Raw genomic sequence first — 16,248 nt, forward strand, 5'->3', positions numbered from 1 at the left:
CTATGTGAGCCTATGCTTACAGTACAGCGGCCGAGAAAAAAAGAATCACTGCACAGTGTACTGAACTCACCTAGGATAAGGCGTGCTGTGTTCATATTTTAAGACTGGAAACACACTCTCTAATAGAGCTACAAAGTTAGTAGAAATAACAAGAAGCTTGGCTATCATTCTCATCTCATATTATACCTTAGCAAACAAAGTGAGTGAGCTAATCTCGTCATGTGCTCTAGGAGGCAACTCTCTCTCTCTCTCTCTCTCTCTCTCTCACCATAGCACACAGCACAGGCCCTACACCAATAGCGCCATTCATTCAGCTTGGGGGCACGGGGTTACAGCAACAAATAAAGAGCGCGCAATGCCATTAAAAATGTATGGAATGTCCAACTGTTAGTTTAGTGTTTTAGCGCGCCTACTCTCAAGGCTGCAAGAGGGAACAATACTCCATTTGAGCTGGCCACTGTAAATGTGCTAGGCTTGCATGCGGAGGAGGGGCAGGGCAGCGGAAGAGGTGCCAGTTCTGGATGGTGTTTTTATTTTCTGACCGGTTCACCCACAATTATGAATCCAGAGACCGGCCGAGGCCGGCCATGATTTAGGCCTGTGGTCTGATTGCCGGCTAAAATAGATGTAAGAATGTTTTTGCCTTCCTCCCCAGAGGAGCATTGACAGTTGTGCCCGAACCTATGGCTGTCAGTATTTTTAAAACTCAGAATAGCCAGCGCATTCTTTGAGCCTGGAGAATGCTGTGTGTGGATTAACTGTAGAGGCCCCGTGTCATTCGACATCTCCACACAAGTCCTTTGCAGCCAAAGGCAAGGGACAGGCTCTCATGGTGGATGGATGGAAGCTCCCAGTTGTGTTTCTTTTTCCCCCATCAACTGGGTTACACTTACATGCTCACCTAAAAAGGTTTTTATGCATGCTTTGCTTCATATGGAACCCTGTAAAGTGTCTAAATGGAATCATGTTTTATGGCTATTTCTAAGTTGCCCTGCACGTGATTTTGTTTTTATCCGCTTCAGTTCGGTATAGAACCTTTTTTGGTAAGAGTGAAGTCCCTATTCAAGTTTAACTCAGACAGAGAAACATGATTTCTGATTAATCTTTCACTATCTTGAATTTGATCTACTGGAGATCGCTTCATTCCACTCCCTTGTCCTAACACGGAGCCAAGCATAGTAGACATAAGTTGCAGTCTTTGATCTGGTGCCAGGGAGCTGACAGGCTTTTCACATTTGACCTTAAACCCTTCACCATTATTTTGACTTTTGACAATTAAGAACAATAGTCAGCTTGTCTTGTGTTTTCCCCAAGATGCTTGCTCTGGAGAAATATCCCCGGGTGTTTATGCTTGCTTCATGCATCTCCCTCAACAGTTTGGCTCACTGGTCTGCCCAGGTACTGCACGTGCACGCACAAGGCAAGTTGGTGGCTGGTATGTGTGCGTGTGTATGCAAATGGTATGTTCTTGTGGCCTGCAGAATGTACAAACTCAACTCCGGGAACAAGTAGTTGCGCGAGTTTGTAAACATGCTCATGTGAAAATTCTCATTGATTGTGTTCTCCGGGGAAGACGATATTTACTTTTGTCATGTGTGTTTTACTTATCTAGTATTTGTGTGCATTTCTAAGGTCTTGGCGGTGCAGCTTGGTACGTGCAGTCAGGCTGTGCAGCTTGGTACGTGCAGTCAGGCTGTCGCATTTCAGGGTACGGTTTAGATTAGAGGCCTGGCTGCAGCTTCCCCCCTCTTCCCCTCTCAGCGACTGCCAGCAGGTAATTTACTTAATGAAATCCTGCCATTCCCTTTAGCTTCAAGATCCTTTGCAGATGTTGACAGGGAAGGACTCTATGAATTATTGGAAATGTTCACTCCTGCATTTTTAATGAACGTCTTGCTTGTTGTGAACGGGCCAACTTGTCAGAGCTTAGGGAGGTGGAATGGGATGTGGGGTGTGTGTGTGTGTGTGTGTGTGTGTGTGTGTGTGTGTGTGTGTGTGTGTGTGTGTGTGTGTGTGTGTGTGTGTGTGTGTGTGTGTGTGTGTGTGTGTGTGTGTGTGTGTGTGTGTGTGTGTGTGTGTGTGTGTGTGTGTGTGTGTGTGTGTGTGTGTGTGTGTGGTGGGGGGGGGGGGTGGATGGTTGTCTTTGTTTGGGGCGCTGGTGTCTGGGTGCCCGTGGCGGAGCAGTGTGGGTTACAGCCCGGCAAGTGTTGTGATTGAAACAGAAACTCTGGTGCCACATTATCCTGACAGAACACATTCTGCTCACAGACTCTGATCCACTGGGCCGATCAATAGGAAGCCATTGTTTGAACGGCGACTGTGTCCATCATCGCTGCTCCACCTCCCGGCCCAGTGGTAACCAAATACCCGCCTTTCGCCTTAAATTAGTCCCACTAATATAACTCGTAATAATAGAGTTCCTTGTTATTGTTCATTTGAAACCCAGCCCCTCGACGTAGCTCTAGTACGCACGTACATACAGTATTTATGTACGTACGTACACCAGCCAGTAGTTTGCTTCTTGGCAATTTTTCCCTGCGCATATTGGTGGTAAAGTGTGAATCAAACAATGGAATACCTGACATTATATGACAGTGGAGCTTTTAAAACATTTCACAGACAGTGAAGTTTCTGCTGCCACTCAGGCATTATGTGTAAGCGTGTGTGTGTGTGTGTGAGTTTTTGACAAGGCAGCGGCTCTTAGGGAAACTGTCAAACATTAGGGAAAAGGAAAAGCGTTGAATTATGTGCCATGACCGGACCTCCTCGAGTTTAAAGGACAAGGAAGAAAAAGAAAGCAAACCTTCTTGACGCACCTCCCCCCTCCAGTCCTAACCAGAGTAGGAAGTTAGGAGGCACAGGGAGAGGAGAGGTGGAAGGGACCAGGGGGGGGGCACTCTGGAATGTGCAGGGTCTCCTCTACTGAAATGTTCTAACCCAGGGGTTCCCATACCTTTTTCAGCTGAGACCCCAAACATCATTGATTTTGTAGTCTCCTCTGCACCCTACAATGTACAAACATACATTGTGCATGAATAAGTCCTGTTTCAAGAGTAGAGTGAAAATAGCTGATCTACACTCATGCATTTTGAGCATGTATTGTATATCTTCAAACTTTTTTTTTTTTCTCTCTCCTTTTTTTGGGATGGGGGGGCTTTTGAAATATAAACTTGGATAACGCATAAAACTTGTTGCATGGCCCAAAAATGGATCCCAGACCATTGTTTGGGAAACGCTGTTCCAACACACTTGGCTTTGACCTCTATCACACAGACACGTTCACACATGCACGCACGCATGCACACACACACACACACACACACACACACACACACACACACACACACACACACATACACACACTCGTGCGTGCAGACGCACACACAGGCTGTGCAGGGAGGTGAAAGGGCACAGCCACCCAGCAGGATGTTCATGGAATTGTTGTGTTTTAGGTTCTTCTCCTCCTCCTTGTTGTCTGAGACTCCAACTGACCTTCACTACTGCCCGTATAGACCAAGTAGACCACTAGACCTAATGCACGTAAACAGAGCTATACCTTTAAATCTAAATATCTTAAATCTGAGGAAAAAAATGCTGCTATTTGTCCCAAAGTGACTGCAAAAAATCAGCTGCTATTTGTTTAAAAATATCTTTATACCCTTTATAACATATAACGATTTAATGTAGCTCTGTTTACAAAATGCTGCAATATACTTTCAACTGTTTTTATTATATTGTGACACTTGATTTGGCAATGTAAATGTGTGTTTACTCATGCCAACAAAGCTTCTTTTGAATTGAATTGAAATTTGAATTGTATGCCTAAATGACGTTTTGGAACGTCTCCAAAAGTACAGGTGTAAAACAAAGTAAAATCTTACTTTGTTGGATTTGGACAACAGCTATATAGGGACAGCGAGGATTCATTCAGATTGGAGCCTATATAGGACGTTGCAGATACATGCTGAATGCATAAACCGGTTGAAGCCACCCTGCAGCGTAGCCCTGTTATCAACGGTTGTATCCTCTCATCATGAGCCTAGCTAGCATCTCCGTGAACCCAGAAGTCCCTCCAGTGTGTTCCTGTCCGCTCGTTGCTCATGTCTCTGACGGCACGTTGCAGAGCTTTCGGGAGGAAACTCGGAGGAAACGGGGGGCAGCGCATTCCTCTCTCCCCCCTCGTGAAAAAGGAGAGCTGCTCTCCCTCAAAAAATCCCACTACACGAGCCCAGACGTCGCCTCCATATTAGCCCCACTAGCTTCCTGTGCTTTTTACACCCTCTCTTGTTTATTGATTTAATTTATGGATTGTGTTAGTTATCTGCTATCAAGGGTACGGCACTTTTTCCTCCCCTCAAGGAGACGTCCCGAAAACAGAACCAGAGGGAGAGCAGGGAGGAAGTGGATGACAATGTAAAGCATTCCCATTGTGACCAGCCAGGCTTGGTGGCTGGATTCAGTTTCTCTGGCCTCATGCTCCCCCACTGCTGTACACTCTCTCTCTCTCTCTCTCTCTCTCTCTCTCTCTCTCAGTCTGTCTCTCTCCCTCTGAGCAGAGAAAGGCCAGACCCCAGGAAGAAAAATCCATAGATATAAAGGAGCAGCTCCAGTTAGCATGTCTGTCTGATAAAGCCGACTTTGATGGCAGAGATAGCCCAGACGCCAGCCTAAATGGCCTGCTGGGGAGTTGTAAGGCCGGCGTGTAGGAGCCATACCTTACTGTGACACACAGAGATGGGGGGTTGTCACTTTGTTGTTGTTGTTGTTTTGATAGGAGGACGAGTTTGGTGTGATTTAACCTAAATCGGCCACACATATTTATATTTAATACTGTACTTAACAAGCATATACCTCAGTTACAAATGCACACTTATACCTGTGTGTTTATTCTCGCACACATTGAGTCGTCCTACTAGCTCCACTGAGCCCCCTTAGCTGCCCCCCCCCCCCGACTATCAGTTCAGTGGTAGAGTCTAATAGCTGGGGAGAAATCTAATCCTTGGCACAGGATGAGAGGCCGCCGCACCCCACCCCCTCCCCTCGCACCACCCCACAAACCCCTTGCCACTAGCCTCCCCATCCCCCCCCCCCCCCCCCCCCGCCTGGCCCCCAGGCTGCTTAGAGGGCCACTAGCCTCCCCATCCCCCTGGCCCCCAGGCTGCTTAGAGGGACTAGAAACAGTGGTTTCTCCAGCTCATTCTCTCTCTCACTCTCTTCCTCTCTTTGCAGTGAAAATAAATAAATAAAAGACAAAAGTTGTGGAGGAATGAGTTCATGTGTGCTCTCCTCCCTGGATTAAGGGGAGATGAAGTGTAATGGAGGTGGGCCTCGCAGCAGCGCGGCGGGGTGGATGTTATAGCCGTGGCGTAGGAGAGCTGTTGTTTGTCTGCCTGTCCCTGACACTCGGCCTCCCATTCATCTCACTCCAAGGCCGTGGAGCCCTGTTTACCCCGAGGCAGCTCTCTTTCTCTCTCTCTGCCCTCCCCATCCCTCCCTCCTTCTTTTCATTCTGCCTTTAAAAGCATTACTGGATGATCATCAAGGATTGCCATTGAACCACCCCCCCCCCCCCCCCCCCCCCCCCCCATCTCTCCTCTTTTTCTGTGTACTTAGTTGTAATTACCCCTACTCGCCGTCTGGTGTGTGGGGGGGGGGGGGGGGGGGTAGTCGCGCGGCTGTTGTTACTTCTTTTACCACGGCTTCACCTGTGTGTCCTGTCGTTTTAACGTGGCCTCCGCGCTAATGTAATTTTTTTCAGCATTTGGTCTATTTGTTTGGTCTAGTTGGTATGACACTTAATGGTAACATGAGTGGTACATGCAAAAATCTTCGGGACCCGTAAGGGGTCCTATCATGTGGGTCAATTCTTACGTTATCAGAGTGAAATGAGCAGGATTTTACTGTGTGTGGAATATGCCACTGGGCTTGGCTTTAACCGGTGCATGGAAAACAATCATTTATGCTAAGCAGCGCAGCTGAAGAGGTAGCTCTTTGCTCAAACAGACAAGTGTGTGTGTAATTGTTTGCTTTGTGTGTTCCATCAAACCGATGTCTGCACGTGTTGTCAGATGTGAAGCTCTGCCTTTGATGTTCCTCCAATGAGACGGCCTGGAGGGAGGTAGAGATATGAACTTTTGTCAGTGTGGTTTTCGTGTAGCGTACTCCTGGTCATGAACATCAAAACGCAGCAAAGCAAATGTTCCCTGTAGGTTAAAAAAAGCCTTGTTAATATCTTTGTTTACTGTGCTGTGTTGTATGTGCAGCTGCAGATGTGCTGCGGGCAACACCTATTATGACTTAAATGTGTGCGTGAGTGTTTTATGTTTGGAGTTGGTTAAGGTGTTTGCCTTGTTTTTCAGAAGGAAAGCCACAAAAACATTTTCGTTATCGTGTAGTTATAACTCTCCCTAACTGATAGCTTTGGTCTACCCTCTACCCCGCATATTTCCTAGATTGACAATCACAGGTACAGGTCATAAGAGGACCACATTAACATGTAATCTTATCGCAAGTTATCTCGGTTTGATACGGCAGCACTTTGAGCCGAGCTGCGTGAGGGTTTCCTCGGCCAATTACAAAGCGAAACTAGAAATGCCTGGGCCGTGGCTCAGCGGTCCAGGCACCTTGGCCGCTAGCCCGAGTCTGGCAGTGTGCCGCGGGTTCGACTCCCGATCCCGACGGCCATTACTGCATGTCACTCCCCCATCTCTCTCCCCCATTTCCTGTCAGCCTACTGTCTGTCCCTCTATAAAAAAATAAAATAAAGGCGAAAGCGGGGGTACGACTGCCGCTCTGAGTCCCTATAAAGCTCTCTGTCTGGGTACGACTGCTGCTCTGAGTCCTAGAGCTCTCTGCTGTCTGTGTACGACTGCTGCTCTGAGTCCTAGAGCTCTCTGCTGTCTGGGTCCGACTGCTGCTCTGAGTCCTAGAGCTCTCTGCTGTCTGGGTACGACTGCTGCTCTGAGTCCTAGAGCTCTCTGCTGTCTGGGTCCGACTGCTGCTCTGAGTCCTAGAGCTCTCTGCTGTCTGTGTACGACTGCTGCTCTGAGTCCTAGAGCTCTCTGCTGTCTGTGTACGACTGCTGCTCTGAGTCCTAGAGCTCTCTGCTGTCTGTGTACGACTGCTGCTCTGAGTCCTAGAGCTCTCTGCTGTCTGGGTACGACTGCTGCTCTGAGTCCTAGAGCTCTCTGCTGTCTGTGTACGACTGCTGCTCTGAGTCCTAGAGCTCTCTGCTGTCTGGGTCCGACTGCTGCTCTGAGTCCTAGAGCTCTGCTGTCTGGGTCCGACTGCTGCTCTGAGTCCTAGAGCTCTCTGCTATTCTAAATCCTTTAGACCAACCCTTATACCAACCCTGAAACGTACCTTAGTCACCAAGAATGGTGGCCCCTTAATGGCTGTTGGAGGACACCTACAGTACATACATACCCCGACATACGTATACATACACACACACACACACACACACACACACACACACACACACACACACACACACACACACACACACACACACACACACACGTACGTACAAGTACCGGTAATGACATTTGTATACACTCATACTTTAAATGTAGCCCTGAGGATTTCGCTGGGATCGGCTGCCGTGTTATTGGGATCAGAGATGTTTGGGGTTCGGGGGCAGGAAGCGCGGCGGCTGTCCCTCCCCGGCAAGACTGACACTAAGAGAAGAGGCTTTGAGAATAAAATAACAATAATAACATGCGCTACTTTTCTAATGGGTAAACGGAGCTGTTTAAAGGTGGCAGGGTTAAATGGATGCAGAGCGCAGTAATTGCTCCCAGCTTCTCCCATGCATGGCTCCACCCTGAGCAGAGCCTCTACGAGCCCAACATGGAGCCCAAGAGGGAGACGGGTGTCTGCACTGTGGTCAGGAGTCGTCACCCCCCCTACCCCACCCCACCCCACCACCACACACACACACGTGGCCCTCCCTACACCAACCCTGTGACGCTTGGCTCTGGGCTCTGCTCCGAGCATCGGCCCCCAGGTTCAGACCTCTAGCTGGGTCTGCTGCCCTGGCACTCTGGTTAAAATGGGAAAAAAAACCCTATTCATTAAACTTAACGGACTGTAATCGGGGAAGGGGGGGGGGGGGGAGTGTTTTTAGGCACAGGAGAGGGAAAAGTAATCGGATCATGAGGATCCACAGGGGAACAGCGTGGTGTGGTTTCATATCTCGGTCTTTCTGTGGCCAGCATGTGACATCAGTGATCCATGGTCGTATCATGGACCTCGCATACATTTGGGGCGAGGTTTCAGCCTGTTCGGAGCCCCGTTGACTTCACAAAGAAATATATAGAACATATATGCGATCAAAAATGTGCTGAGGTACGATGTTGGCCTACTGCCAAGTGTGCACAAGAACTGTGGCACTGATGATCGGTCCAGCAGTTTGCAAGCTTTGACCCACTAGTTTTGGAGATATGGCTTGTAGAAAACAGCGAGTTGAGAAAACAGGCTTGAAAGGTTGACTTCTGTGGTCTCTAACATTACACCTAGCTGTGTAACATGTCAATTTCACCTAACATGTCAATTTCAGCTCTGACATTTATTTCAGACATGCTCTAGTACAGGGGTTCTCAAAGTCTTTGGCTGGGGACCCCCAGAAATCCTTAGGCCATGTCTCGCGACCCCCGCCCCGCCCCCCTCTCCACACCCAATACAAATTGACCGCTACAATAACCTTAATAATAGTGAAAATACATCATGAATAAATACTGAAACCAAATATAATCATTAAGGAAAGTTTATGCATGTACTGTGTGTACTATGTAAACTCTTAATTTCCATTCTACAGCCATTCAGCGCAAAATATTTTGGCGACCCCCCCCCCCCCCCCCAGGGGGTCGTGACCCACAGGTTGAGAACCCCTGCTCTAGTATGTAAAGAGTCTGTGCTATTAACTCATTTTGGATAAAAAAATAAAAAAAATCAGTTTTTCTCCTCTGGTGAAAAGCTGGAGGTTGCACGATGACAAGCTCTCAGTCAAATCGGGTCACATTTATGAAAAAAAACAGGCTATGAAAGAGAAGGACAAGAAGAGTCCGGTATATGCAGCGTGTAGCTCATACAGGCGACAGGAGAGAAAGAGGCTGGATATGGAGCAAGCAGCGTTTAAACAGGCGACAGGCTATATAAGAGGCTGGTATAATATGCAGCATGTTGCACACACAGGCTCTATAAGCTGTGGAGCAGAAGGGACATAGTTTCCCTGCGGTAATTATGTCCAAACAGTCTGCCTATTGGCCCTTCTTTATTGAAGAGATTCTAATGAGTTCTTCTTTCAGAGCGCCCTCCCTCCCGCACCAACACAAACACATGCGCTGTTGCTTCAATCTGGCCCCGTCCTAGCCAAAACACACACAGTTCAGCGCGAGAGCACACAAACGCGCTGGCCGCCGGCCGCCGTCGTCGCTCCAAGCAGGGCCCATGCACGTGCGCAGGGCGAGTGATGGCTCACGTAGGTTCCTTATTCGGCACAGCGAGAGCGACAGGAAGAAGACCTGGCTCATGGCGTGCACATTGTCTTCCCTTAGCCTCGGGCTCAGCATTTAGATACATGTCTAACCTTTTGTCCTGTTCGTTCCTCTTCCTGATCCTCGCAGCCTTGCCGGCTCCCTCCCAACCCGGGCTACGTGTGAAAACTAGATATCGTCCCCCAATTTATTTTCTCCCCCCCCCCCCTCCCCCTCCCCACAGTTTTATTTCCCTGTCTCCCTCTCTCTAGTCGAGAAAAGGAGGAGATGATAGCTCCATTTGGTCTTTTGTGTTTGCGTGCGCGGGCTTTCAAAGCAAGTTTATACCTTGATGTGTGGGCTCCATTTGATTTGAGACAATAGTGAGCCATAAACAAGTTGGGTCTGAGAGAGAGACAGAGAGACAGAGAGACAGAGAGAGAGAGAGAGCTCAGTCCGGAGGAGCTGGAGTGTGGAATTCACTAATGGTACATGCATGTTGGGGCCCCTGAAGAGAGGGGGTCACTGCAGCCATCCACACACACACTCTGAAAATACTCTGTGTTCATTTAACTCTGAGGGTGCACGGGTGCGTTTCCTACTCTCTCAGAGCTGAATTAATATCAGGGATTTTACTGTGCACAGCTAGAGAGCCTGTCTGCAGCCTCTTTGCTCCCTCCCTCCTCTCCAATCCCCCCTCTCTCTCTTTCTATCTCGCAGCACGCACGCACGCACGCACGCACGCACGCACGCACGCACGCACGCACGCACGCACGCACGCACGCACGCACGCACGCACGCACGCACGCACGCACGCACGCACGCACGCACGCACGCACGCACGCACGCACGCACGCACACACACACACACACACACACACACACACACACACACACACACTCTCTCTGTCTCTCTCTCTCTCTCCCGCCCCTTTCTCTACCCTCTCTCCCTCTTTAGCTCTGTCTTTATCTCTCTGCCTCTCTCTCCGTCCACAACACAGTCTGGAACCAAAGAGTTTGTTGGGGGGGGTGGGGGGGGGGGTTGTGCAGGTCTTGTCAACGTTTTTTGGCTAATCTTTGTATAAACTTTGCTAGCGTGGGTCACTCGGCACAGTCAGCGGAGAGGTTCTCGGCGAGTGAAGCATTCTGTTGCTCTGCGGACGGCCAATGCTCCACCTTAAAGGCGTTCTGTTAATGGGGCGGGCGGTCATTAAGCTCGGAGAGCACAGGGGACTGAAAGGAATGGGGCCACAGGCCCAGGCTTTAAATCCTCTGTGCCAATAGAGTCTCTGAAGCAAAATAATGGCATCACTCTGTGTGTGAGTTAATGGGAGCTGATAGCATGAAGGCTGGGGGGTCAGCGGGTTACGGGCTTGTGCTAAGTTGTCAGGGAGCTGAATGCCGTCCCCGGGACTGTAGTGGGGGGGGGGGGGGGGGGGGAGGGGTACCCCTGCCTGGCCGGCCCTCGCTCTGCACCACCCCCACCCCGTCCCACCCGAGTCCTGGAATGTGGGGAAGAAGAGGAGAGAGGAAAGAGGCAACACACACACACACTCCAGGAGTGAAAGGGTGAAGGGACGGATGTGAGCTCATGGAATTCTCTCTGCTTTTTAGTCTCCCACTCCACTCCACTCCCCCCTCTCCTCTCCTCAACCTTGCCACATTTCTGCACAACCGGATATTAACCACTTAAACCCTCGAGACTTAGTAAACTGGACCTGAGGGTCTTGAGTTGGCTCTGTGCGTGGTACCTTGTACGATCTACAAGCTCACAACGCTTCACAACTTGAGCTTGTTATTTTTTTGGCTAATGCCCCCCCTCCCCCAGAATATGGATGCTGGGGTTCAAGTGGTTAAAAGAAAAATGTGCAGTAAGCCACTAGTGGACGGGACTGAGCAGCCAGTCGTCAGTGTGTGTCTGTTTAGTGTGGTGAAGATAGAAGTCCACCTAGGGAGCAGTAACTCACGCTGGAGTGCTGAGGGCTGTCACTGAGAAGAGTTCACAGACTGTAGCCATGAAAGCTGAATTAACAAGCTGATTTACTGGAGGGAGAGATGGGTCAGGAATGAGATCGCAGCCACGTCTTCACTGTGTGAAAGTTGTTTTTATCCACCCCAGGCAAAACTGACTTCGTAACATTGACAGATTTGAAGCTTGTTGTAAAAAAAAGCGAAGGAGGGAAAAAAAAGGCTTAAACACTTTCAATCTGGCGTCCCGATTCTGGGCATGTCGATAAAATGTAAAAACGATCATTTTACGATCATTCTTGCCTGTTGCTACTTGCTACAAGGTGTGTTATTGATTTGATTTCCACTGGAAACCGTCAATGCAATTAGAAACTATAGTAACAAGTCTGATGAAAATGGGGACTGTGTGAGCAGCAGTGAAGTGGTCAGTGTTGTTTGGTCAGCACGGCGCCCTCCTGAGGCAGAGGGAGAAAATGCAGGTCCTGTCCGACCTCGCTATACCCTCCACCCCCGTCATACAGGATATCTATAGGTGTGTGTGCGTGTGTGCGTGCGTGTGACGTGTGTGTGTGTGTGTGTGTGTGTGTGTGTGTGTGTGTGTGTGTGTGTGTGTGTGTGTGTGTGTGTGTGTGCACGCGCACGTTTGCTGGAAGGGTATGTGTGCAGTGGTATTTATGCAAGGCTTAGATTTCAATACAATGCCTCCTTCAGTATTTATAGTGTGGCCATCTGCTCTGAACAATAAAAAAGAGATAGCCTAATCCCTTTAAACTTAATCCTTCCTTTTTTACTAGCACTGTTTTCTTTCGTTTACATGACACGTAATAACCACTCCCCCCATCTCTGTGTCTCTGCCCCCTCCTCAGATGCCAGTATGTCGCCTGACGCCCCCAAGCAGAACCACTGGTGCAATGTGGCGTACTGGGAGCACCGAACGCGCGTGGGCCGCCTCTACACAGTGTACGAGCACTCTGTCAGCATCTTCTACGACCTACCTCAGGGTACGGGCTTCTGCCTGGGCCAGCTCAACCTGGAGCACCGCAGCAGCACCGTGCAGCGCACGCGCGGCAAAATCGGCTACGGCATCCTCCTGAGCAAGGAGCCGGACGGCGTGTGGGCGTACAACCGCAGCGAGCACGCCATATTCGTCAACTCGCCCACCCTGGACGTGCCCAGCAGCCGGACGCTGGTGGTGCGGAAGGTGATGCCGGGCTACTCCATCAAGGTGTTCGACTACGAGCGCTCGTCCCTGCTGAGGCACGCCGCGGACCCCACGGACCTCCTGGACGGACCGTACGACCCCAACAGCGTGCGCATCAGCTTTGCCAAGGGCTGGGGCCCCTGCTACTCCAGACAGTTTATCACCTCCTGTCCCTGCTGGCTGGAGATTCTACTCAACAACCACAGATAACACACGCAGACTGGACGGACGCCCCCACGAACTATCCCAAATATCATCTACCTAGATTTAATATAAAGTTTTATATATTATATGAAAATATATATTATACTTGTAAATACGGAGTCATTTTTACAATGTAATTATTTATGTATGGTGCAATGTGTATATGGACAAGAGGAAAAAAAACGGAAAATGCACTTTGGCTTATATATTATATATATAAATATATATATAAAGATAAAGAATCTTTCAATACCAATTTGAGAAATTATACAGCGAAATTAGGATGAGCCTGGATTTGGTGTATAGTTTTCATATACTATTAATATCCAGACAAAAAGCTAACACCATTCACACATTGATAATAAAGTATTCGCATAATATCTCTTGCTTGGTGTGTATCATTAGACTTCTGTTTACTATGCCGACATTCAGAGTTACTCAATAGGGTTTTAATTACATTCTAACTATCCAGACACCAGTAGTCAGTGGCCTATTAAATGTTGCCTTTGTAACATGCTATTTCAAAATGGCACGGGAGTCACAGCTGATGAATTTTGCTACAGTATAAGCCTTTTGTTGCATGTGGTTTCTATGTCAAAGGTGGAGGTTGTACAGCTTTCCCCTGAGATATGCACCAGTCAGGGACACGTGACCCAAAGGTCACAGATGAGAATGCACTAATCACTTCTTTCAAAATGACAAGAGGGATCATTTTACTGTTGGGAGTCTTGGGACCATGCTAGATGTTATTCTTCTTAACTACTTTATACCTGGCATCCCTATTTGTGGCATATCAATTCAATTCAAAGGAGCTTTATTGGCATGAGAAAACATACGTTTACATTGCCAAAGCAAGTGTCAAAATTCAATAAAAACTGTTGAAAATGGGGAAAGTACATATAGTTGGAGGGGGTACAGCATTAAGTAAACAGCTTTGTCACATTGCATCGATATATACATGTTATACAGGTTATAAAGGGGGTTTAAAAAAAAAAAATGTTTAGATTAAAGGTTGCAGCTCTGTTTACATGTGCAGTAGGTCTACTTGGTAAAGATAGTCCTTAGGATGGTTGTATTCCATCGGCCAACCTTCTTTTGTCGGAACAGTTCACAAATCTTGCTGCTGTGTTTGCACATTGTTGTCATATCACAAAAAAATCATATATATAGAATTTTTCCAAATGTTTAAAAATAACAAAAAGTGTAGATTTCAGCTACAGTATAAGTCCCAAGGTACTGGTTAAAAGATTATCTTTCTGCCAGGGATGATAATTTCGTATAAACGAGAAAAACTAAATATTTGATGAATGGTATTGTTAATTGTACCCAACAAGGTTATGGTGGTAGCTTGGTGTCCAACATCCAGCATGCTTCTCTGACATGTCTCTTTTGGTGAAAGAGGTGAAAAGATGTGATCAGACAAGCTAGCTCTTCTGAGCCAGTTGTCCTTTAGGTCCTGAGGAGCCACAGTGGTAAAGGGTTGAGAGGACATCATGTCAAAGAGCCGACGACAGTGTGGTAGGAGGAACTGATCAAACCAATTACCAGGATCTTTTGGGAACTGCTGGCCCCACGACGGTTGGAAAGTTCTGAGGTGGTCCTCGCTCCGTGCAGCGCAACGCCCTTGGCTAGTGGTCAAGGGTCCCGTCCCCAGGGCCCCGGCTCCTCTCACAATGGACGTTGTTATAAGCAACTGGGGATGCAGCATCTTGAATCTGCCACATTGATATTGGAATGTATGCAGAGAAACCAAGAAGTTTTACAAGCCTACTGGAATCTTAAAAACTACAGCCAAGGTGGATGTGGTTTTGCTGGCTTCCTTCGTAATTGCTGGTGTTGGGTTGTCAGATTGGTGCTGGTGGTAGTGAGACAGGGGTGGGGGTGAGACAGGGGTGGGGGTAGGTTGGCCCGTGCCAACATTCAGCAATAGAGCCATTCAGTAACACGCCGATTCTAGTCTAATGAGTGCGGAACTGTACGTTACAAGGATGTTATGTGTTTTAAAAGGAGCTCTTCTCAAAGCGATCAGGCCTTTTTATTTGAAAGAATTAAACCAATGAATGAGCTCGTTTTGTTTGTTTTACATGCTGATTAGCATGTGAGCAATGTGCTTTGAGCCAGAAGAGAAGAGAAGAGAGACATATTTTTCTAAATAAGTGGCCAAGTTTTGTGTTTTCTTTTTTTTAGAAAGAAATATTTTCCTGTTCGAGGGATTCATCACCTTAGTGGAGGTCTGTCTGCTGAGAGCAGCGTCTCTTGTCTTTTCCCCTCCTCCATAAAGGCTCAGACAGCCTCCTCCAGGCCTGCTGTCTGTCTGTCTCCCTGTCTGTCTGGAGCCAAGCCTCTGCAGAGTTCAAACGGCAGAGAGGAGTGGCTCCACTCCGCCTCTGCTCTCCTCCCTACAACTGGGGGCTATTATCCCTTCTCCTTTGTGTCTCTGTTATGGGAAAAGGGCCCACATCACCACTGGAGAGGAACTGGCAGACAATTATATGGGGGTGGCGAGGAGCTAAGACGCATAGTGGGCAGATTACACAAGCCACCACAGTGGCTATGAGAGGGGGCCTAATTAGACAGGGCTGGGTAGAGGCCAGGCTACACTACACTAGATAGCTCAGGCTGCGTCTCTGGGAAGGCGCCTGCTCCGCTCCGCTCCAGAGTTGGAATAGTTGTGGCAGCCGTGCTGTAACTCTGAGCATAAAGGAGGAGAGAAGGGAAAAGCCATGTAAGCAGCTTTGTCTGCTCCATGAGCTCAGGAATGGTATTGATTAGCCGGCTGCCTGCAGCCCTCACTCGTTGCTGAAGAGGTCTGAGTTGCTGTGTGCCCAAAAACCAAGACGCCATTTTGTTCCACTGTTTATGACACACTGCAGTCCAAGAGCTGCAAAGATTAGAAATGGATGGTATAAAGAAAACGTGCTTGCTCCTTTTCCAACATGTAACTGTGTGTATGTGCACACATGCATGTGTGTAAATGCTTGCATGTGAGGCCTAGATTTCCCTGTGTGTGCGTGTGTGTGTGTGTGTGTGTGTGCGTGTGTACATGCACTGCGTGGCAGCATGCATGCATGCATGCGTGTGTGCATGCACATTTGCACACACACACACACACACACACACACACTTGGTGTCTCTGTGCACTCGTGTGTGGACAACTGCTTTTTAAAGCTCAGAGTTTTGAAACCTTGTTATTATGGCTTCAGTCCTGCCAAAGCCTCAGTGCATTCCACAGACTATAGATTCTTGTCTGTAAGCCTCTCTTAGGCCTGGCTCTCCATACTCTCACAATTGGCAGCGGCACTTTGTGGTCTCCCTGATAATCAACATTAAGTCACTTAATTCATCTCTTTCCCCTCAACAGATCTGCAAAATACACGAGGAGGCATGTCTCAGTTTTTT

General features: G+C 48.2%; 1 protein-coding gene across 1 annotated transcript in view; it reads left to right on the forward strand.

The window, feature by feature from the left end:
- smad6b (SMAD family member 6b) overlaps positions 1-13,229 on the forward strand; it is a 32,774-nt gene extending 19,545 nt beyond the window's left edge. The window contains exon 4 of the mRNA XM_083764074.1: positions 12,311-13,229. Within this exon, the coding sequence (XP_083620200.1) occupies positions 12,311-12,855 (545 nt within the window). The 3' untranslated portion in view covers positions 12,856-13,229. The remainder of the gene's footprint in view (positions 1-12,310) is intronic.
- Positions 13,230-16,248: the final 3,019 nt, after the last annotated feature.

The sequence above is a fragment of the Protomyctophum parallelum genome (genome assembly GCF_964188405.1).
Source record: "Protomyctophum parallelum genome assembly, chromosome: 4".
Taxonomy (NCBI): Eukaryota; Metazoa; Chordata; class Actinopteri; order Myctophiformes; family Myctophidae; genus Protomyctophum; species Protomyctophum parallelum.